This window comes from Mizuhopecten yessoensis, unplaced genomic scaffold (assembly GCF_002113885.1).
Source record: "Mizuhopecten yessoensis strain PY_sf001 unplaced genomic scaffold, ASM211388v2 scaffold9355, whole genome shotgun sequence".
Taxonomy (NCBI): domain Eukaryota; kingdom Metazoa; phylum Mollusca; class Bivalvia; order Pectinida; family Pectinidae; genus Mizuhopecten; species Mizuhopecten yessoensis.
In genome coordinates this window covers 47,700-71,789 of record NW_018408006.1, presented here as the reverse complement: position 1 = coordinate 71,789, position 24,090 = coordinate 47,700, and the positions used below count along the sequence as shown (strand labels likewise).

The 24,090-nt window shown below is 40.9% G+C and overlaps 1 protein-coding gene across 3 annotated transcripts in view; it reads left to right on the top strand.

Moving 5' to 3' along the window:
* Positions 1-23,799, top strand: part of LOC110457864 (multiple epidermal growth factor-like domains protein 8) — a 93,981-nt gene extending 70,182 nt beyond the window's left edge. For all 3 annotated transcript variants that reach the window (XM_021509312.1, XM_021509311.1, XM_021509313.1), the window contains 13 exons: positions 965-1,109; positions 3,821-4,082; positions 6,406-6,541; positions 6,916-7,120; positions 7,893-8,110; positions 8,505-8,763; positions 9,062-9,239; positions 10,181-10,370; positions 10,503-10,658; positions 11,329-11,486; positions 12,068-12,203; positions 14,403-14,622; positions 17,366-23,799. In XM_021509312.1, coding sequence (XP_021364987.1) covers positions 965-1,109; positions 3,821-4,082; positions 6,406-6,541; positions 6,916-7,120; positions 7,893-8,110; positions 8,505-8,763; positions 9,062-9,239; positions 10,181-10,370; positions 10,503-10,658; positions 11,329-11,486; positions 12,068-12,203; positions 14,403-14,622; positions 17,366-18,300 — 3,198 coding nt within the window. In that variant the 3' untranslated portion in view covers positions 18,301-23,799. The remainder of the gene's footprint in view (positions 1-964; positions 1,110-3,820; positions 4,083-6,405; positions 6,542-6,915; positions 7,121-7,892; positions 8,111-8,504; positions 8,764-9,061; positions 9,240-10,180; positions 10,371-10,502; positions 10,659-11,328; positions 11,487-12,067; positions 12,204-14,402; positions 14,623-17,365) is intronic.
* Positions 23,800-24,090: the final 291 nt, after the last annotated feature.

Here is a 24,090-nt window from a genome sequence, read left to right as displayed (position 1 = left end):
CCCCCTCCCTCCCTCGTCGCTTCGCTCCTCAGGTGGCTGCCTTTGGCAGCCACAGAGTGGCCCCCCAATTGTCAGAAAGGAGGGGGGCATGTACACAAATGTCATAAATCCTGAATGCAACCCTGCTTCAGGCTAAGGAAGGTAGTCAGGTAAGTCTTTCCTAGCGTCCTTCAGGCTGAGGGGGGTAGTCGGATAAGACTTCCTAGCATCCTTCAGGCTGAAAAGGGTAGTCAGGTAAGACTTCCTAGCATCCTTCTGGCTGTGGAGGGTTGTCAGGTAAGACTTCCTAGTGTCCTTCAGGCAGAAGAGGGTAGTCAGGTAAGACTTCCTAGCATCCTTCTGGCTGTGGAGGGTAGTCATGTAGGACTTCCTAGCATCCTTCAGGCTGAAGAGCGTAGTCAGGTAAGACTTCCTAGCATTCTTCTGGCTGTGGAGGGTTGTCAGGTAAGTCTTTCATTGTGTCCTTTAGGCTGAGGAGGGTAGTCAGGTAAGATTTTCCTTGTTTTTCTTCAGGCTGTGGAGGTTGTCACCTTAGTCTTTTCTTGTGACCTTCAGGCTGTGGAGGTTGTCAGCTTAGTCTTTCCTTGTGACCTTCAGGCTGTGGAGGTTGTCAGCTTAGTTTTTCCTTGTGACCTTCAGGCTGTGGAGGTTGTCACCTTAGTCTTTCCTTGTGACCTTCAGGCTGTGGAGGTTGTCAGCTTAGTTTTTCCTTGTGACCTTCAGGCTTTAGAGGTTGTCAGCTTAGTCTTTCCTTGTGACCTTCAGGCTTTGGAGGTTGTCAGCTTAGTCTTTCCTTGTGACCTTTAGAGTCCAATAAGGCTCTCCTCATGTCCATCAAACTTAGGAATCTATGTTCATTATAGATGTTTAAGAAATATGCAATTACATAGATGTTGAAGGATGATATTACACAAATGTTTACATTATATGGAAGTATAAGATCACATTAATATTTCTATTGCAGAAAGATGCTCGATTCCTTCATACAGCTGTTGATATGGGAGATTACATGGTGGTGATGGGTGGACGTACAGACAGCTCCAACTTCTCTAACAGTATCCTCATCTACCGCTACCTGTGTAACTACTGGCATAAGTTTGATTTAGGGGGTGAGTAATATATTTACCTGTGTAACTACTGGTATAAGTTTGATTTAGGGGGTGAGTAATATATTGACCTGTGTAACTACTGGCATAAGTTTAATTTAGGGGGTGAGTAATAGATTTACCTGTGTAACTACTGGCATTAGTTTGATTTAGGGGGTGAGTAATATATTTACCTGTGTAACTACTGGCATAAGTTTACTTTTGGGGGTGAGTAATAGACTTACCTGTGTAACTACTGGCATAAGTTTAATTAGGGGGTTAGGAATAGACTTACCTGTGTAACTACTGGCATAATTTTGATTTAGGGGGTGGGTAATAGACTTACCTGTGTAACTACTGGCATACGTTTGATTTAGGGGGTTAGGAATAGACTTACCTGTGTAACTACTGGCATAATTTTGATTTAGGGGGTGAGTAATAGACTTACCTGTGTAACTACTGGCATAAGTTTAATTTAGGGGGTGAGTAATAGACTTGCCTGTGTAACTACTGGCATAAGTTTGATTTATGGGGGTGAGTAATAGACTTCCCTGTGTAACTACTGGCATAAGAGTGATTTAGGGGGTGAGTAATAGACTTACCTGTGTAACTACTGGCATAAGTTTGATTTATGGGGGTGAGTAATAGACTTACCTGTGTAACTTCTGGCATAAGTTTGATTTAGGGGGTGAGTTATGTATTTACCTGTGTAACTACTGGCATAAGTTTGATTTAGGGGGTGAGTAATAGACTTACCTGTGTAACTACTGGCATAAGAGTGATTTAGGAGGTGAGTAATAGTTTACCTGTATAACTACTGGCATAAGAGTGATTTAAGGGGTGAGTAATAGTTTACCTGTGTAACTACTGGCATAAGTTTGATTTAGGGGGTGAGTAATAGACTTCCCTGTGTAACTACTGGCATAAGAGTGATTTAGGAGGTGAGTAATAGTTTACCTGTCTAACTACTGGCATAAGAGTGATTTAAGGGGTGATTAATAGTTTACCTGTGTAACTACTGGCATAAGTTTAATTAGGGGGTTAGGAATAGACTTTTCTGTGTAACTACTGGCATAAGTTTGATTAAGGGGGTGAGTAATAGACTTACCTGTGTAACTACTCGCATAAGTTTGATTTAGGGGGTGAGTAATATATTTACCTGTGTAACTACTGGCATAAGTTTAATTAGGGGGTTAGGAATAGACTTTTCTGTGTAACTACTGGCATAAGTTTGATTAAGGGGTTGAGTAATAGACTTACCTGTGTAACTACTGGCATAAGTTTGATTTCGGGGGTGAGTTATAGACTTACCTGTGTAACTACTGGCATAAGAGTGATTTAGGGGGTGAGTAATAGACTTACCTGTGTAACTACTGGCATAAGTTTGATTTAGGGGGTGAGTAATATATTTACCTGTGTAACTACTGGCATAAGTTTGATTAAGGGGTTGAGTAATAGACGTACCTGTGTAACTACTGGCATAAGTTTGATTTCGGGGGTGAGTTATAGACTTACCTGTGTAACTACTGGCATAAGTTTGATAAGGGGGTTAGGAATAGACTTACCTGTGTAACTACTGGCATAAGTTTGATTTAGGGGTTGAGTTATATATTTACCTGTGTAACTACTGGCATAAGTTTGATTTAGGGGGTGAGTAATAAACTTACCTGTGTAACTTCTGGCATAAGAATGATTTAGGAGGTGAGTAATAGTTTACCTGTGTAACTACTGGCATAAGAGTGATTTAAGGGGTTAGTAATAGTTTACCTGTGTAACTACTGGCATAAGTTTTATTTAGGGGGTGAGTAATATATTTACCTGTGTAACTACTGGCATAAGTTTAATTAGGGGGTTAGGAATAGACTTACCTGTGTAACTACTGGCATAAGTTTGATTAAGGGGGAGAGTTATAGATTTACCTGTGTAACTACTGGCATAAGAGTGATTTAGGGGGTGAGTTATATATTTACCTGTGTAACTACTGGCATAAGTTTGATTTAGGGGATGAGTAATAGACTTACCAGTGTAACTACTGGCATAAGTTTGATTAGGGGGTTAGGTATAGACTTACCTGTGTAACTACTGGCATAAGTTTGATTAAGGGGTCGAGTTATAGATTTACCTGTGTAACTACCGGCATAAGAGTGATTTAGGGGGTGAGTAATAGACTTACCTGTGTAACTACTGGCATAAGTTTAATTTAGGGGGTGAGTAATATATTTACCTGTGTAACTACTGGCATAAGTTTAATAGGGGGTTAGGAATAAACTTACATGTGTAACTACTGGCATAAGTTTGATTAAGGGGGTGAGTTATAGATTTACCTGTGTAACTACTGGCATAAGTTTGATTTAGGGGGTGAGTAATAGTTTACCTGTGTAACTTCTGGCATAAGAGTGATTTAGGAGGTGAGTAATAGTTTACCTGTGTAACTACTGGCATAAGAGTGATTTAGGGGGTGAGTAATAGACTTCCCTGTGTAACTACTGGCATAAGTTTGATTTAGGGGGTGAGTTATATATTTACCTGTGTAACTACTGGCATAAGAGTGATTTAGGGGGTGAGTTAAAGACTTACCTGTGTAACTACTGGCATAAGAGTGATTTAGGAGGTGAGTAATAGTTTACCTGTGTAACTATAACTTCGGAGGTAATACATTTACCTGTGTAAGTACTGACAGAAGTATGATTTCAGGTATGTAGTATACACTAATGTTGGTACATGTTATCTTACAGATTTGGCCTTCAGTAGACCCCTACACTCTGTGGTGGCTCCCAGCTCTGCAGTGATCAATAGCAGTATATATGTGATGGGAGGCCTTGACCACTTTGTTCACAGTGAGATAATCAAGCTTGACCTGCCCAGTGATGTGTGTAGCCTGATTGGAGACCTAAATCGCTGTGTTAACTCCTCAGGGTGCTCGGCCTGCATCATGTCGACACCTGGGGCCCCAAACAGGACCTACTGCTACTCCAACAGTCGCCCAGAGCCAGCCTTGTATGTATAACAGTGAGGTAGCTGGTAACGGATAGGTATCAAGCATGTCATGATATGGGACATGTCCTTTGTTCAGTTATCATATAGATTATAGCTATAAGGTAGCACAGGTGATGTGTGATTATATCTTTAATATCTTTTATAGCTGTGAGACGCCCCATGTAATAGTGATTGCGGATGAACAGTGTAGTGTTTGTTTGTTATAGCTGTGAGGCGCCCCATGTGATGTTGGTTACGGTTGAACAATTTAGTATATGTTTGTTATAGCTGTGAGACGCCCCATGTGACAGTGATTACAGGTGAACAGTGTAGTGTATGTTTGTTATAGCTGTGAGACACCCCATGTGACAGTGATTAGGGGTAACAATTTTGTTTGTTATAGCTGTGAGGCACCCTATGTGACAGTGATTTGGGTAACAATTTTGTTTGTTATAGCTGTGAGGCGCCCTATGTGACAGTGATGGGGGAACAATGTTGTTTGTTATAGCTGTGAGGCACCCCATGTGACAGTGATTTGGGGGAACAATTTTGTTTGTTATAGCTGTGAGGCGCCCTATTTGACAGTGATTGGGGTAACAATTTTGTTTGTTATAGCTGTGAGGCACCCCATGTGACAGTAATTTGGGGGAACAATTTTGTTTGTTATAGCTGTGAGGTGCCCCATGTGACAGTGATTGGGGTAACAATTTTGTTTGTTATAGCTGTGAGGCGCCCTATGTGACAGTGATTTGGGGGAACAATTTTGTTTGTTATAGCTGTGAGGCGCCCCATGTGACAGTGATGGGGGAACAATGTTGTTTGTTATAGCTGTGAGGTGCCTCATGTTACGTTGATTACAGGTGAACAGTGTAGTAAATGTTTGTTATAGCTGTGAGGCACCCCATGTTACAGTGATTGGGGGAACAATGTTGTTTGTTATAGCTGTGAGGTGCCTCATGTTACGGTGATTACAGGTGAACAGTGTAGTAAATATTTGTTATAGCTGTGAGGCGCCCCATGTGACAGTGATTACGGGTGAACAGTGTAGTGTTTGGTTGTTATAGCTGTGAGGCACCCCATGTGACAGTGATTACGGGTGAACAGTGTAGTGTTTGGTTGTTATAGCTGTGAGGCACACCATGTGATGTTGATTATGGGTTAACAATCTAGTATATGTTTGTCCGTCCGTCTGTCTGTCACGCTTTGTTTCCTTGCAATAACTACAACAAATGTTGAACGATTTTCTTCAAACTTGGTCACAGGGTTAAATCTCTTAAGGGCTTGGCCAAGTTCGATGACCACCTTCAGTGGACCCCATTTGGTGGAGTTATGGCCCCTTGAATAATGAAAAATGTAATTATCTGCTTGGTTTTGTTTCTGTGCAATAACTATAACAAATGTTAACCAATTTTCTTCAAACTTGGTTCGGTTTTGATGAAAATTGGTATATATGGATATAAGGGGACTGCGAATAAACCGCATTAGTTTCGTTAACATAGCAACCACACAAAAGCTTCTGATTGGTGGAAATTAAGATATTGTTTGATTTTGATGAAAATTGGTATCTGGGGTATAAGGGGACTGCTAATTCAACAGCATAGGTTTCGTTGCCATAGCAACCACACAAAGGCTTCTGATTGGTGGAAATTTAGATACTGTTTGATTTTGATGAAAATTGGTATATAGGGGTATTAGGGGACTGCAAATTCAATCGCATACGTTCCGGTGCCATAGCAACTACACAGATGATTCTGATTGGTTGCAATTTAGAAATTGCTCAATTTCACTCAAATTTAGTATGTACATTGTAGCTGTACACTACTTTAGCAATGCGATCCTTTTCTGATGCATCTTTGCGACTATGGGGGCAATTTGGGGGACATCTGTTATGGTCCCCCATTACAATTACTACTTGTTGCTGTAGATATTGTTAAGATGTTTCAACCAATTTCCTTATGCACATTCAACTCATGCTAAGTTTGAAAACCAATGTGATTTGTGCATATTAACGGATAATCAATGAGGTATAGGTTTTTTTTCTTCTTCAAGTTTCAAGCTATACATTATGTCTCAACAGCACGATACTCACATGTTTAAACCCAAATACAATAATGTTAACCTACAATAATTATGTCCTGCAAGCGAGGGACATGAATTCCACGAATTTGCTTGTTTGTTATAGCTGTGAGGCGCCCCATGTGACAGTGATTAAGGGTAACAATTATTTTTGTTATAGCTGTGAGGCACCCCATGTGACAGTGATTAAGGGTAACAATTTGTTTTGTTATAGCTGTGAGGCACCCCATGTGACGGTGATTAAGGGTAACATTTTTTTTTGTTATAGCTGTGAGGCACCCCATGTGACGGTGATTACTGGTGAACAATGCAGTCTACAGTGGCACCTAGAGCGTTCCTGTTACCAGTACAAAGCCTGCTCCCAATGCCTGGCTGTCTTTCCTCACTTTAAACAGAACTCCAAGGTAATCTCAGGTTCCTGATAATTTGCTTTACTGTATTTGCACACTTCATTTTCTGTATACATGTATAATCAAGTGTACAGCAGCCTACTTACATTCAAAGTAGTCGATTACATGACAGTATTCATTCAAATTATCTTCCTTTATTTAACTCAGTTGATTACATGACAGTATTTATTTAAAATATCTTCCTTTATTTAACTCAGTTGATCATTGTAGGGATGTAAAGGTAAATGCTTCTATTTTATGGTATTTGATATGGGTTGAGGGATTATAGACTTATTTGGTCTGGATCATCCTGGAAGGGAATTTATCCTTGTATAAACAAAGGCTGTTGCACCACTCTGATGTCTATAAAGAATCTTCTTGTATTGTAGGCCTGTAAATGGTGTACAAACTGCCCCCAGGGTAAGTGTATCCCTTTTGAGGGTGAGTGTAAACTAGAGAACGAATGTGATACCAACACTCTGAACCAAGTGAAGCTGGAGGCTGCACAGTGTGAAGAGTTCTCTTGTACTGCCTCTGACTGTGACAAATGCCACGCCCACAGCTGTGTCTGGTCCAATAACATCAAGCGACAAGGTAAGTCAGTTTCTATCCTCTTAAATTCTGTTAATCTCTAGCTTTCCTCAGTTTACCTCTAAGTTTCCTCATGATCAGTAAACATTAGAGTTCCTCAGTTAACCATTAGAGTTCCTCAGTTAACCTAGAGTTCCTCAGTTAACCATTAGAGTTCTTCAGTTAACCATTAGAGTTCCTCAGTTAACCATTAGAGTTCCTCAGTTAACCATAAGTTTCCTCAGTTAACCATTAGAGTTCCTCAGTTAACCATTAAGTTTCCTCTGTTAACCATTAGAGTTCCTCAGTTAACCATTAAGTTTCCTCAGTTAACCATTAGAGTTCCTCAGTTAACCATTAAGTTTCATCAGTTAACCATTAGAGTTCCTCAGTTAACCATTAGAGTTCCTCAGTTAACCATTAAGTTTCCTCAGTTAACCATTAAGTTTCCTCAGTTAACCATTAAGTTTCCTCAGTTAACCATAAGGTTCCTCAGTTAACCATTATATTTCCTCAGTAAACTTCAAGTTTCCTCAGTTTACCTCGATATTTCCTCTAGTTGCCTCTAGGCTTCATCAGATTTCTTATGTGAACCACTGCGATTTCTTGTGTTCCTCTGACAAAGGAAGTGGGGTTGTTCTATTTTCCCCCCAATTGAAATGACAATGGACATTATTCACTTGTGTTCTCCACTGCAGGAAAATAAAGAGATGACTAATGTATAGTAGCCCCCTGTGTATGTGTTGTCTGCTAAGGTAACAATGTAGAAACCTACTGATATACAATTGTTTTCTAGCTGAGATGACACTGATCTTAGCGGGTAAGCAGCCGTTTGAGTGGGGGTGTTTCCTGTCCCGGACAGTGACAGAGGGGCCTCTACAATACTCTAACTCACAGTCCCAGGATGTGTGCCCCGCCCGGTGTTACACCTACACAACGTGTACCTCCTGTCTCAAGTCTATTGGTAGTGAGGGCGGCTCTAAGGAGTGTATCTGGAGTGAAATGTTACAAGAGGTGTGTATTCACCTTTACATTCCACTGTTTATGTACCTTATCTGTGTAATGTTATAACATCCTGCTGTTCCTCTACATTATCTGCGTAATAATATCAGCCAGTAACATCCCACTGTTATCTGCAGCAATGTAATTGGCCAGTAACATCCTGCTATTCCTCTGCATTAACATAATCCACCAATCACATCCCACTGATCACATCCTGCTACTTGGTCTGTAATAATGTGGTATTATAGTCACTGTATCTCTATATTGCAATTGTTTTGGTCACAAAACCTCTGTAACTGACATCATACCTGAATGACACTATCAAAGTCTAAGGCATAATCATGTTCCATTTGACTTCATGAAATAGAAAAATAGTTAAACAATAAATGTCCTTTGGTTATTACAGTGTATGCCACCTGCCTACCATCACCTACACTGTGCAGGCGGAGAGTGCGGTCTCATTATCCAGGCAACTCGCACCAAGTGTCCACGCCCATGTATGGAGTACCAGTGGTGCTCCGACTGCCTCCAAGCCCCAGGCTGTGGCTGGTGTGCTTTTCTAGGACTCAACGGGAAGGGAGTCTGCATGAAGGGAGGTGTGAAGAGCCCCATTGGGGGTCGATGTGAAGGGCAAGTGGTGGAACCTGGGGAGGGAGAGCTGCCAGGTAGGGCTTTCGTTACTGTAGTACCGTGATATTTTCTGTAATTTTCACCCTCTGGTAAACAAAATATAGTACTGTAAACTTTATATATATCACTGCAGTCTTGCAATCTGACTATTTTCCAGTGTTTTAGGAATGTTCCTGGTAATGTGTCTGACAGTTATGTTAGCTTTACAGCAAGGGCCACAACATGTGTTTTGTTTTCCTTATAAATACCCCTTCAGCAAACTTTTCATTCATCCTGGGCCCTTACCTGACATGCACCTATTGTTACTAAGCTGGTATTATGTATTTGTTATAGAGGAGGACAAACCCTTCCTGCGCCTATCCAATGGCGCACAGTGGGTTTTCACCAAGTGCCTCAGTGAGAATGAGTGTTTAAATAACCATCATAACTGTGACAAGGAGCGGCAGCGCTGTATAGACAAATCCAAGGGCTTCGTGTGCCAGTGTAAGAAGGGCTACCTCTGGAAAGAACGGTACGTATACACACTCACCATGAGAGATGTGTCCTCAATTTATATATCAATGTGCTCTTATAAGAGAATCTGTGAATGTGTCTACTTTACGTGTGATTTTGTTTTACAGTAATGGGATCTGTGAATGTGTCTACTTTACGTGTGATTTTGTTTTACAGTAAGGGGATCTGTGAATGTGTCTACTTTACACGTGATTTTGTTTTACAGTAAGGGGATCTGTGAATGTGTCTACTTTATCTGTGATTTTGTTTTACAGTAAGGGAATCTGTGAATGTGTCTACCTTACGTGTGATTTTGTTTTACAGTAAGGCGATCTGTGAATGTGTCTACTTTATCTGTGCTTTGGTTTTACAGTAAGGGAATCTGTGAATGTGTCTACCTTACGGGTGATTTTGTTTTACAGTAAGGTGATCTGTGAATGTGTCTACCTTACGTGCGATTTTGTTTTACAGTAAGGGAATCTGTGAATGTGTCTACTTTATGTGTGGTTTTGTTTTACAGTAAGGGGAACTGTGAATGTGTCTACTTTACGTGTGATTTTGTGTTACAGTAAGGGGATCTGTGAGTGTGTCTACCTTACGTGTTATTTTGTTTTACAGTAAGGGGTTCTGTGAATGTGTCTACCTTACGTGCGATTTTGTTTTACAGTAAGGGGATCTGAGAATGTGTCTACTTTACGTGTGATTTTGTTGTACAGTAAGGGGATCTGTGAATGTTTCTACCTTACGTGTGATTTTGCTTTACAGTAAGGGGATCTGTGAGTGTGTCTACCTTATGTGTGATTTTGTTTTACAGTAGGGGATCTGTGAATGTGTCTCCTTTACGTGTGATTTTGTTATACAGTAAGGGGCTCTGTGAATGTGTCTACTTTATCTGTGATTTTGTTTTACAGTAAGGTGATCTGTGAATGTGTCTACCTTCCGTGTGATTTTGTTTTACAGTAAGGGGATCTGCGAGCCGGTGTGCCATCAAGGCTGTGTACATGGAGTGTGTGATGCTCCAGACCATTGTACCTGTGACTTTGGCTGGGTGGGAAATGATTGTAGTACCAAGTGTATGTGTAATGGCTACAGCAAGTGTCGCAGTGCTCTGGAGAAGGATAACTGCCTGGCCTGTGTCAACAACACATTGGTGGGTATCCATTGTACACAACTCATGTTCGGTGATTTTGAGAATTTTTCAGAAAGATTTTAGTACAGGAATTGATAGTTAGGTATTACAGAGGTATAGCATTACATTCATCTTTAATTTGATCTATTTCAGGGGGCTCACTGTGAGCACTGTGAACAGCTGTACGTGGGGTCCCCTGAGGACAAGAAGCCCTGTGTACCTTGTCTGGAGCACTGTCACAACCACACCCCTAACTGTACTTTTGGGGGAGGCATCAACAATCACTCCTATCCCCCTTACTTCTGGGATGTAAGTACAACAGTTGTATTCTTTTAATTCTGGGATGTAAGTACAAAAGTTGTGTCCCTTACAGTTGTATCCTTGGAAATCTTGGATGTAAGTTAGGTAGTTGTATATCAAGTTTGTTCTAATAAATGTCTAACCCACAATTTAGATAACAGGAGTCAAGTGTTTTTAAAAAAGTTCAGACAACTTTTTTTAGAAGGTCTGTAAGTCCATAGTGATAAAATTTGGCCTGTAACTTTTTATGACAAAAGCTATGACGTTTTTGTTATAAATCACCTTGACCATGTTCTGTGCTTCAGGAATAAAATGTGTTAAATATGTTGGGTATACCTCCAATGGTCTAGAGCGGTGATATTTGGCTTGTAGCTTGCGATAACATATTACCTCTTCAATGAATTTGCTTTGACTCATATGAGGAAAATATGTTGAAATCAAAATCCATAAATTATGGAGCAGTGATATTTGTTCTGTATTATAAGCTTGCTTTCGATCCAGTTTGTATAAGTAGATTTGACTCGCTGTGAAGGTCAGATGTGAGATGAATAACAAGTGAGTGATACAGGCCCATTTGAATTGTGCCCTTGTTTAGGTAATAATTAACCTCTCGGTTAACATTAAACTTATCTACATGCAGAAACAAATATTACAACATGTGTCTACATTTTTACTGCAGAGCACATACCATAACTTTGGATCTCGTGGCCCAAAAGAAGACGAGGCGTTGTGTCTGGACTGTATGTATAATACAGAGGGGCGTCGCTGTGAAAAGTGTCTGGATGGCTACTTTAGGGTGGAGAAAGAGGGCAAAACAGCCTTTGACAAGTGTATCAAGTATGTATAGTTAGATAACGGTTGATATGTACAAGTCTATTAACACTAACAGTGTTAGAGGTGTAGATGACCTTATTATTAGCTCACCTGGTCCTTCGGACCAGGTGAGCTTATGCCATACCGTTGCGTCTGTCCGTCGTCCGTCTGTACGTACGTCAACAATTTCTTTAAACGACTTCTTCTTAACCACTGATTGGAATTCAACTAAATTTTACTGGAAGCAATCCTAGGTGGTGGGGATTCAAAATTGTACAAATGATGGGGCTGACCCGCCAGTCGACATAATTATAAACAACATCAGAACCCTACCAGTACCCTATTTGACACAGTATATTAACACTCTCTTACGATTGGTGAAATGTCGTGGGTCGATTGACATGAAATATGTAAATTTGTCACATCGTTGTACAGGTAAACAATACAAATCGCTCACTCAGTCATAGCTTGACAAAGGGACCAGTCGGTCTTGAAACGTTGATACATACATTGTTTGTGCAAAACTAGAAAGTAGATATTTCCAAGATGATGAATCTTATTGAAAGCATCAGAAATGTAGATGATTTCTATAACCCTGATTACAGGTGCCAGTGTCATGGCCACAGTGACATGTGTGACAGCAAGTCCGGCCTGAACTGTCGCTGTGCCAATAACACAGAGAGTCCCTGTCAGAGCCAGAAGATTGACAAGGAGTCAGTGGAGAAGTGTTGGCAGAAACAGGTAAGTTCCTTTATTTATTAGCTCACCGGATCTGAGGACCAAGGTGAGCTTATGCCATACCGTGGTATCCATCGTCTGTCGTCCGTCTGTCCTTCCGTCATCCATCCGTCGTCCGTCCGTCAACAAATTCTTTAAACGACTTCTTCTTAACCACTGATTGGAATTTAACCAAATTTGACTGGAAGCATCCCTAGGGGATTCAAAATTGTTCAAATGGTGGAGCTGACCCCCCAGGGGGCAGAGGGGCGGGGCAAAAAGGGGGCAATTTGGGTATATTGGTTTAAGCGACTTCTTTTCTTGAACTAACAGATGGATATTAACCATATTTGACTGGAAGCATCCCTAGGTGGTGGAGATTAATAATTGTACAAATGGTTGGGTTGATCCCCCAGGGGGCCGAGGGGCGGGGCAAAAAAGGGGCAATTTGGCTATATTGCTACATACGACTTCTTCTGTAGAACTATTCACTGGATATCAATCCTATTTAATCAAAAGCATTCATGGGAGGCAGGGATTCAAAATTGTACAAATTGTGTGTCTCATCCCCCAGGGAGCTGAGGGGCGGGCAAAAAAGGGTTATTTGACTCTTTTGCTTTAAGTGAATTCTTCTCTGGAACTGAGAGATGGATATTAACCATAATTGACTGGAAACATCCCTAGGTGATTGAGATTCAAAATTGTACAAATGGTGGGGCTGAACCACCAGGGGGCCGAGGGCAGGGCCAAAAGGGGGCAATTTGGCTATATTGCTATAAACAACTTCTGTAGAACTATGCCATGGATATTAATCATATGTGGTCAGAAGCATTCATGGAAGGCAGGGATTCCAAAATGTACAAATTTTTGGGCTGACCCCCCGTGCTAAGGGGCGGGGCCAAAAAAAGTGTATTACTTAGAAATGGTTGAGATCCCCACGATATAACCATGCATATATACATTTGCTGAGTATATAGAGAAGAATGCACACTTGCTTCCAGGATGGCCCTAGGGTCTGGCCCCTTCCTTGGAGACATAGTCCCTGGGCCATAACTTTAAAACTGTTGAGATCCCCACCCAACAACTATATATACAAATGCTGGGCATAAAGAGAGGGATGCAGGCATGATATTAGAATTGATCCTGGGGTCTGACCGAACCCCTAGGGACCTAGTTTGTTAGTCACAGCTTGAAAACAGTTGAGATCCCCACCCTATAACCATATATACGATTGCTGAGTATAAAGAGATGAATGCACATATGCTTCCAGGATGGCCTTGGGGACTGCCCTACCCTTGGATACTTAACCCCTTGGTCATAACATCGAAATGGTTAAGATCCCACCCCAAAACTTTATATACAATTGTTGGGCATAAAGAGAAGAATGCAGGCATGATATTATAATTGACCCCAGTGTCTGCCCCACCCTTGCAGACTTAACGCCTGGGTCATAACTTTGAAACGGTTGGGATCCCCACCCCAAAACTATATATAAATACATAAAATTGCTGTGCATGAAAAATCTAATACAGATATGCTACAAGGATTGGCCTTGGGGACTGGCCCATTCCCTTGGATCTCATTTGGAGAATATTTTGCCATGAAAGCTGAGATATCCAGGTGAGCGATACAGGCCCTATGGGCCTCTTGTTTATAGTTCATGTTCTGGGAGGAAGAATTAGTTTCTTTTGTTTGGTGTTAAGTATATATAAGTACTTCTGTTTGTAGTTATCGGTATGTATGGAGTACTTCCTGTTTGTAGTTATTGGTATGTATGGACTACGTCCTGTTTGTAGTTATCGGTATGTATGGATTACGTCCTGTTTGTAGTTATCTGTATGTACGGAGTACTTCCTGTTTGTAATTATCGGTATGGATAGAGTACTCCTGTTTTTAGCTCACCTGGCCCTTCAAACAACTTCTTCTCAATCACCAAAAGGCCCAGGGTACTGATATTGGGCCTGTACGATGCTGGGATGAAGGGCTACCAAGTTTGCTCAAATGAATGTTCTTGACCACTTTCAACCTAATGTCCTTGTTTGACATTCAAGGTCACAGGCGTCATATGTTTAAATCTTTTAATATGTTCTTATGAATCAAACACTGATATTCTGCCTGTTGCTGTATTTTAGTCCACTTTTAAGATTACCAGGTGAGCGATGCAGGCCCATTGGGCCTCTTGTTTTTGTGTAAAGTGTTTTAAGTGTACTTTCTGTTTTGTAGTGCTCGGCCTGTAAGGAATACTTTCTAGGGACGCCCACGAACGGCCATCATTGTTACCGCCAGATGACAGTGGACCGAGACTACTGTCTGGACCCGGACACACAGAAGAACTGTAATCAAAATCCTGGTCCCCTGCTGAGAGGGCGCACTGTATTCTTCGCCGTCCAACCACGCTACCTCAATGTGGACATTAGAGTTACCATAGACATCACAAAAGGAGGTAACCACCTTACATCCAGCTAGCCACTCTGTCACCACCTAAAACCTTACATCCAGCTAGCCCCTCTGTCACCATCTAACCCCTTACATCCACCTAGCCCCTCTGTCACCACCTAAAACCTTACATCCAGCTAGCCCCTCTGTCACTACCTTAAACCTTACATTCAGCTGGCACCTCTTGTCACTACCTAAACCCTTCCACCCAGCTAGCCACTCTGTCACCACATAAAACCTTACATCCAGCTAGCCCCTCTGTCACCCCCTAAAACCTTCCATCCAGCTAGCCACTCTGTCACTACCTTAAGCCTTACATCCAGCTGGCACCTCTTGTCCCTACCTAAAACCTTACATCCCGCTGGCCCCTCTTGTCACTACCTAAACCCTTACATCCAGCTGGCCCCTCTTTTCACTACCTTAACCCTTACATCCAGCTGGCCCCTCTTGTCACTCCCTAAACCCTTACATCCAGCTAGCCCCTCTGTCACCCCCTAAAACCTTCCATCCAGCTAGCCCCTCTGTCACTACCTTAAACCTTACATCCAGCTGGCCCCTCTTGTCACTCCCTAAACCCTTACATCCAGCTAGCCCCTCTGTCACTACCTAAAACCTTACATCCAGCTAGCCACTCTGTCACTACCTTAAACCTTACATCCAGCTGGCACCTCTTGTCACTACCTAAAACCTTACATCCAGCTAGCCACTCTGTCACTACCTTAAACCTTACATCCAGCTGGCCCCTCTTGTCACTACCTAAAACCTTACATCCAGCTGGCCACTTTGTCACTACCTAAAACCTTACATTCTGCTGGCCACTCTGTCACTACCTAAAACCTTACATCCAGCTGGCCCCTCTTGTCACTACCTTAAACCTTACATCCAGCTGGCCACTCTGTCACTACCTAAAACCTTACATCCAGCTGGCCACTCTGTCACTTAACATGTCAGAATCCTTACATTTTATATTTTCTAGCTTATCCTTGGTTAATCACCATATTTCCATATTTGTTTTGAATGATCACTGAGATTAGACAAGTAGAGTGGTATCCCTCCCCGGGCTGGGAATTTGTACATGTGGTTTTGATTTAAAAGCATACTCCTCCCAAACTGCTGTATGGAATGAAGTCATTTTTAGCTCACTTGGCACTTCGTGCCAAGTGAGCTTATGCTGTGGCGCGGCGTCCAGTGTCTGTCTGTCGTCTGTCTGTCCTCCGTCCGGCGTCAATATTTTACTTTAAACGACTTAATAACCGAAAGGCCTAGGTTGTCGATATTTGGTCAGAAGCAAACTTGGATGAAGGGCTACAAAGTTTGTTAAAATGAATGACCTTCACCTATTTTCAAGGTCACAGGGGTCAAATATGTTAAAAACTTTAAACAACTTCTCCTCAATAACCAAAATGCCCTGGGTGATGATATTTAGCCAGTAGCAAGCTGAGTTGAAGGGCTACAAAGTTTGTTCAAATGAATCACCTTCACCCATATTCAAGGTCACAGGGGTCAAATATGTTAAAAACTTGAAACAACTTCTTCTCAATAACCAAAATGCCCAGGGTAATGATATTTGGCCAGTAGCATGCTGGAGTAGAGGGCTATCAAGATTGTTCAAATGCGTGACCTTCACCCATATTCAAGGTCACAGGGGTCAAATATGTTAAAAACTTTAAACAACTTCTTCTGAATAACCAAAATGCCCAGGGTGATGATATTTAGTCAGTAGCATACTAGGATCAAGGGCTACAAAGTTTGTTCAAATGTATGACCTTGAATTATATTCAAGGTCACAAGGAGCAAATATGTTCAAAATATTTCAACAACTTGTTCTGAATAACCAAAAGGCTCAGGATGTTGATATTTAGTCAGTAGCATATGCTGGGATCGAGGACTACTATGTTTGTTAAAGTGAATGAATGACTTTGGACTTATATTCAAGGTCACAGGGGTCAAATTTGTTTAAAATCTTTAAACAACCTCTTATGAATAACCATGGGTCCCAGGATGTTTATACTTTGCAAGTTGCATCCTGAAATGAAAGGCTATACAATGTGTTCAACATAATGACTTTGTTCGACTTTCAATCACAGGGGTGAAATGTTTAAAAAAAAATTAAGAGGGTCTTTTGAATGAACTTTAATCATAAATACTGATATTTTGCCTGTAGCTGTATTTTAGATCACTTTTAAGGTTACAAGTGTGAGTTTTATACCAGGTGAGCGATGCAGGCCCATTGGGCCTCTTGTTCTGAAACATCACTGGGCACTCAGGGCAGTATTTTTTTACATATATTAAGTTATTGCACCCCCTGAGCAGAGAGGGTGGCTAATGGTGAAGATTCAGTCATTCCTTGGAAACAATCAAAACCCACTCCCGTAATTGTTTTACATTTTCAGGACAAGTCTGTACTTAAGGTCACAGAAAGAGTCTAAATTTAAACCTCAAAACTAGCTTCTAAACTTCTGAAGATGGATGAAAAAGTTAGTAGATATGTGTTCTGATTAGGAAATATATCATTATAACTTGATTTAAGTGTGTCAACTTTGGTGATACTTTTATGGAAGTGATGCACAGAAGATTTTATTGATGCTGAAAAGCAGACTTTCAGATTTCAGGATTGAAGATGGCTGCTGAGACATTAAAATCTTGGACAGTCCAGCGGGGGCGGGGGGCAGGGGGCAGGGGGCAGGTTATTAGTGTGGCTTAGTTGATAAGTCAATCATATATTAATATTGTCTTCCTCTTTCCTGTAGGTGTGGACATCTACTTTTCGTCAAGTGACCAGACATTTATTGTGGATGTGAGCAAGGTCAATGGTTTCCACAGCATCAAGCTTGACCCCTCCCTGGCCTCTGACCTGACCTTTCCTCACCCCCATGACATGCAGCACGGTGGTCGGCACAGACGCAGTGTACAGAACAGTTCCTCACACAAGTGGCATGAGCTGATAGAGCTAAAGGCCAACGACTTCCACACCTACCACACTGTCAAGATGACCCATACAATCCTAATCATCCAGAACGTCCAGTCTCGTGTGGTCATTACACTGCCTCTCGAGCTAGGACTAAAGACTTCCAAGTTTTATGTGGTTATGTACGGACGTGGCGGTCAGACATCTAACGAAACTTACGGAAATCTTTACTTTAGACAAGATCAGACACATATAGATCTGTTTGTGTTTTTCTCTGTATTTTTCTCCAGTTTCTTCCTATTTCTTGCCATGTGTGTTTTGCTATGGAAACTTAAGCAGGCTGTTGATGCTCAAAGGAGCAGACGTGAGCGTGCAAAAGAGATGATGCATATGGCATCGCGGCCCTTCGCTCGTGTTCTTATTCTTATAGAACCTGAACCCATGCCTTTTGTGTCAACACCATTACCAAGGCGAACAAAGTATATGAAGTTATCTAACCGTAACACATCAGGGATGGCCCTGACCCCTGTAGAGACTCTACAACTTCCTTTCCAACCCATGGCTAAGGAGGAACATCCATTTGATGTCGTGGCCATGGCCATCGAACCAACAGATGATGGGATATCGGCTGTCCGCACAGCAATGTTCCAGATGCCAGGTGGCCCGACTGTTCCCACAAAATTGTGTCTTGGTTCCACCTTGACGTTAAGTGTTCGGGCAGCCATGATGGGAATGAAAGTGACGTCACGGCGACGCCCAAGTTCTACAGTATGTTGATATGGAGTTGTATATTAATTTATATTGTGACATGACTAAGTCATTGATATTGTAGCTAGTGAATTTATCACGTGTTTGAATTTTAAATTCCCACTTGACACATTTATATTGCCGACTTTGAGAGACCTGATGAACTATTGAGTGTCTGGTCATGTGATGGTGTTAAACCGTCTAGAACTTTTATACCAACATTGATGTGAAATAATCATGTTGTATTTCTTATTCCTTTTTTGTAATATTTACAATTTTTTCTTCTTAACTTTAGCTACATAAATAATTGTTTTTGAACTGAAAAGATAATAATGTATTCTAAATGCACAAAGGAGAATTTTATACCAGATTAGTGGTAGCCTGCCAATGCTATTATTGTGTGTACTTGTCTGGGTGTAGTCACAAGATCTGAATAGCTAAATCACAGGAGCGTTTTACCCAGTGTTGGATGTTCTGTATGTCTCAATGCAATTGTTTTAATCCATCAAAAGGGAACACATATCTTGCTTTATCACAGATGGCTCTTTATATATTTGCGTATATTATTTTGAAAATAAGTTGTTGTTTTTCCCCCGATGATTCACCTGTTTTGTTATTGATGGTACTATCAAGTATTCGTGTTGATTGTTATTATTGAGGTTTTACAGGTCTAGCATCACCAGCAGGATTTCAGTCGGTCCGTGTAATTGTTTTATCATCATTATCTTTGATGTCAGGTGTTTTGTGGCTGTTCTGTCTGGTGTGAAGGGGTTAGTGTGGATTGTATGTGATATGTGTGGATACAAGCTTAAGGTATAGCTGTGGTGTGACGGTATGTGTGGATTGTATGTGTCATGTGTGGATTGTATGTGTCATGTGTGGATGTAAGGTATGACTGGTGTGACAGGGTATGTGTGGATTGTATGTGTGAAGCCTGTTGTTGTGTCTGTACCAGATGTACATATATAGTGTCAGTAAATTTCCTCATTTGTGTGCCAATTAAAAGCCTTCCTATTTTACATAGGATTATTTATACATGTACTTGTAATCACAAAGCATGTGGCCTGGAGCTGTTTGTTGTCTTGTTGCAGTAGTGAGCATTATTTCTGTTGCTATAGCCAGTTTTATTTATGTTTGTATCTTGTAAGTGTGAGATATTATTTGAACCTCAATCCAATTTTTTTGTTTTATGTGTGTCTGATAATGACTGAGATGTTTGTATTTTGTCTGTTGTTATGATATGTTTACATAGGAGTATGATAACCCTACACATTTGGTTCATATTACCCAGTATGATATTGATCGAGGACTATAATAACCCACCCCTGGTTCATACATGCTTGTTTGATGGGCAATCTAGGAGTATATAAACCCTCCCTGGGTTGGATGGGGGCCTGCTGGTGCGTCACTTATGTATATTGATGGGGGTATTGATTACTTTTGTAATACCAGGTATGTTTGTATGATTCATTCTAAACAATGTAAAGCATACTCTAAGGTCACATGTTAGAAATAGATTATAGGTTCTGAATTTTAATATAAAAAAACACATAGCTGGATACTTGTGAAAAAGATGGACACTTGTGGATAATATGGATATTTGTGTTTACGGTAGAATTATGTGCCAGTACCCAAATGGAGCCCATTTCCAGAAGAATTACCCTAGTTTAATATGGCAGTAGAACTTTTCGTTACACTGTCTCAGAATTCACATTAATCACTCAGCTGCCTGAGCTTATGCTATGTATGGCATCTGTAGACTAATAATGATAATAATAATAAACTTTACATATTGAGGAAAACATACATGTTTAGCCAAAGGCTAATCTTCCACATGGTCCTGTTGACTGCCACCTGTCGGTCTAGTGTCTAGTGTTTTCCTTTAAAAATCGTCTGTATAACCAGGAGGTTTATCATCCTGATATTTGGCCAGTAGCATGCTGAGGTGGAGGACGATCAAGTTTGTTTAAATGAATATTAACCTTGTTTTAGCTTCAGGATAACATGAGTGATATAAGTTCAAATCTTCCGACAAAGATACATAAGGTGTAGAGTTGTGAAATTTAGCTCGTGTAGTGGAAATGCACTGGGTTGATCGCTAGGAACCAGGTAGCTCAATGGGTTAGAGCGTCAGTCTTTAGGGTTCAGAGTATCTGTTACTCCATACAACCAGGTAGCTCAATGGGTTAGAGCGGCAGTCTATAGGGTTCAGAGTATCTGTTACTCCATACAACCAGGCAGCTCAATGGGTTAGAGCGTCAGTCTATAGGGTTCAGAGTATCTGTTTCTCCATACAACCAGGTAGCTAAATGGGTTAGAGCATCGGTCTATAGATTTGGGAGTATCTGTTACTCCATACAACCAGGTAGCTCAATGGGTTAGAGCGTCAGTCTATAGGGTTCAGAGTATCTGTTACTCCATACAACCAGGTAGCTCAATGGGTTAGAGCGTCAGTCTATAGGGTTCAGAGTATCTGTTACTCCATACAACCAGGTAGCTCAATGGGTTAGAGCGTCAGTCTATAGGGTTCAGAGTATCTGTTACTCCATACAACCAGGTAGCTCAATGGGTTAGAGCGTCAGTCTATAGGGTTCAGAGTATCTGTTACTCCATACAACCAGGTAGCTCAATGGGTTAGAGCGTCAGTCTATAGGGTTCAGAGTATCTGTTACTCCATACAACCAGGTAGCTCAATGGGTTAGAGCGTCAGTCTATAGGGTTCAGAGTATCTGTTACTCCATACAACCAGGTAGCTCAATGGGTTAGAGCGTCAGTCTATAGGGTTCAGAGTATCTGTTACTCCATACAACCAGGTAGCTCAATGGGTTAGAGCGTCAGTCTATAGGGTTCAGAGTATCTGTTACTCCATACAACCAGGTAGCTCAATGGGTTAGAGCGTCAGTCTATAGGGTTCAGAGTATCTGTTACTCCATACAACCAGGTAGCTCAATGGGTTAGAGCGTCAGTCTATAGGGTTCAGAGTATCTGTTACTCCATACAACCAGGTAGCTCAATGGGTTAGAGCGTCAGTCTATAGGGTTCAGAGTATCTGTTACTCCATACAACCAGGTAGCTCAATGGGTTAGAGCGTCAGTCTATAGAGTTCAGAGTATCTGTTACTCCATACAACCAGGTAGCTCAATGGGTTAGAGCGTCAGTCTATGGAGTTGAGAGGGTCGGTCCATAGAGTTGAGAGTATCTGTTACTCCATACAACCAGGTAGCTCAATGGGTTAGAGCATCGGTCTATAGAGTTGAGAGTATCTGTTACTCCATACAACCAGGTTGCTCAATGGGTTAGAGCGTCGGTCTATAGAGCTGAAAGCGTCGGTCTATGGAGTTGAGAGTATCTGTTACTCCATACAACCAGGTAGCTCAATTGGTTAGAGCGTCGGTCTATGGAGTTGAGAGGGTCGTTCTATAGAGCTGAGAGCGTCGGTCTATGGAGTTGAGAGGGTCCCAGGTTGGAATTAGTCTGGCGGTGCTTTTTTCCCTGTTATAGTAGTGCCTGTGGCCATCCCTTGTTTCAAGCATTGAATGTACATTTGAGAAGTGGATACCTGAACCTTGTTCATAGTGTTGTCTTCAGGGGCAAAGGAGGAAGGTTGGTACCTGAACTGGACTGGGTCGATTGCTGGCAACGAGGTAGCTCGATTGGTTAGAGCATATGGTACATCAAGATTTAGGAGGGTCCTGGATTCAAATCCTGGTCGTGCTGTGCATTTTTCCTCTCCTGTTACACTTATATAGTGTGAGTTTGCTTGCAATCTAGTTTGTTTAAATAAAGTTGATTTTGACTCACTTTGAAGGAAACAAGAGGGAAATGTGTTTGTCAACAGCATAGAATAACAGGTGAGCAACACAGGCCCATTGGGCCTCCTGTTCTGTTCATGTTTCTATGTAAGGATGAGCTGGCGTTAATATATAACAACCTGCGGGGCCCGTTTAATCGGTCAGTGTACTTAGGTAGATACATTTTATTTCAATATTTTAGTACTTAAAGATCTGACCGCACTATAATTATTATGTAGGAGTTCAGGTAAATCTAAAAAGATCTTAAAATTTCCTCTCATATCAATACATGCAAATATATCTATTGAAGTTTCCAACATTTACAACCTTTGTTAAAGCTTCTGTACTATAATATAGGGTGTAAGTGTAACTGTGTGAAAAAGATGCCACAATTGATAACCATAAGTACCATCCTTTTCCGTGTCCTCTCGTTACGCCTAGAGAAAGCTTGTGAATGGAGGTCATCTATCTTTTGATGTATCTTTTTAAACTTTTAATTGATTAATTCAAATTCGTTTTGCATGATCAACTGATTTAATGTAAAACCCTACTGATAGGTCAGAGGTCAACCTAGTCTGTATGTTAATTTCACTTGTTAGTTTTAGTAGCATATTAAAATCATTAGGATCTTCGGACAATGAAGATATCAAATGTTCAACATGCTAGGGCTTATTAACAAGGATCCTATCCTATACAACATGGTTCGCACAGGTCTTGAAAAACCCTTGAATTTGATGTCTGTCTTGAAAAACCCTTGAAAATGACTGTAAGCCTTGAAAAACCCTTGAAAATCAATGGGAGTCCTTGAAAAACCCTTGAAAATCAAAGAAGTTAGTTGGGTATCCGTTTCTGTCATGTTAATTCCGTATTTTGTAATCATTCGTCGCAAACAATTATTATCTTTAACACAAATTGATCGTCAAATTGCAGATCGTAATTTTTAATAATTCCGGAAAATATATACCGATGAAGTTTCCGGTTTTACTTTTTCAATTCATATCGTCACTGCGTTTGAATTGAGGAAGTATCGTAGTGTAAGCGCCACAGTGACATACGGTCATGCGCATTAAGAATATTGTTAACAGGAGGGGAACACGAACGCAACAACTGCGATGGGGAAGTGTGTTTTTAACCGCAAATGGCTAGACGATCCAAGATTTTTTTCGGTAAGGGAGTTCAAGGGTGATAGGACTTCTGCTATGAGCTCGCTGTGTAACAAAATTATCGATCTGGGCAAGATTAAGGAATACGCCCTTACATCACATGAAAAGTCATAAACACGTGAAACATTTTCGGGGACCGCTTCGACTCAGCCTTGGACACTTTTATACCAAACCCTCTACTTCAACGACAAGTACATCGAGACCTACCTCGACTGTTCCTAATCCAAATCCGAACACCGATGACTTTCCTTCAATCCTAGCCCCTCGAGGCCTTGTTGTTCATTAAAATTGTTTGTTATTTTGCAATATAAATGAGCCCTTGAATTTTCAAAATTTGTTTTGAAAAACCCTTGAAAAGTCCTTAAATTTTGTGGTCAAAAGTTTGTATGAACCATGTACAAGCTTTAATGGTCTTTGATTAGATAGGGATTAAGAATGAAAGTGAAACAATGTTTTGTTATCTTTTTGTAGTGAAAACATTTGTTAATCTGTTACTGTAATCTCAGTAAAATGTTTTTGTTTCCTGTAAATGCTGTATGGTGGTATCATTTCCTGTAAATGCTGTATGGTGGTATCATTTCCTGTAAATGCTGTATGGTGGTATCATTTCCTGTAAATGCTGTATGGTGGTATCATTTCCTGTAAATGCTGTATGGTGGTATCATTTCCTGTAAATGCTGTATGGTGGTATCATTTCCTGTAAATGCTGTATGGTGGTATCATTTCCTGTAAATGCTGTATGGTGGTATCATTTCCTATAATTGCTGTACGTGTTATCATTTCCTATAATTGCTGTACATGTTATCATTTCCTGTAAATGCTGTATGCTGGTATCATTTCCTATAATTGCTGTACGTGTTATCATT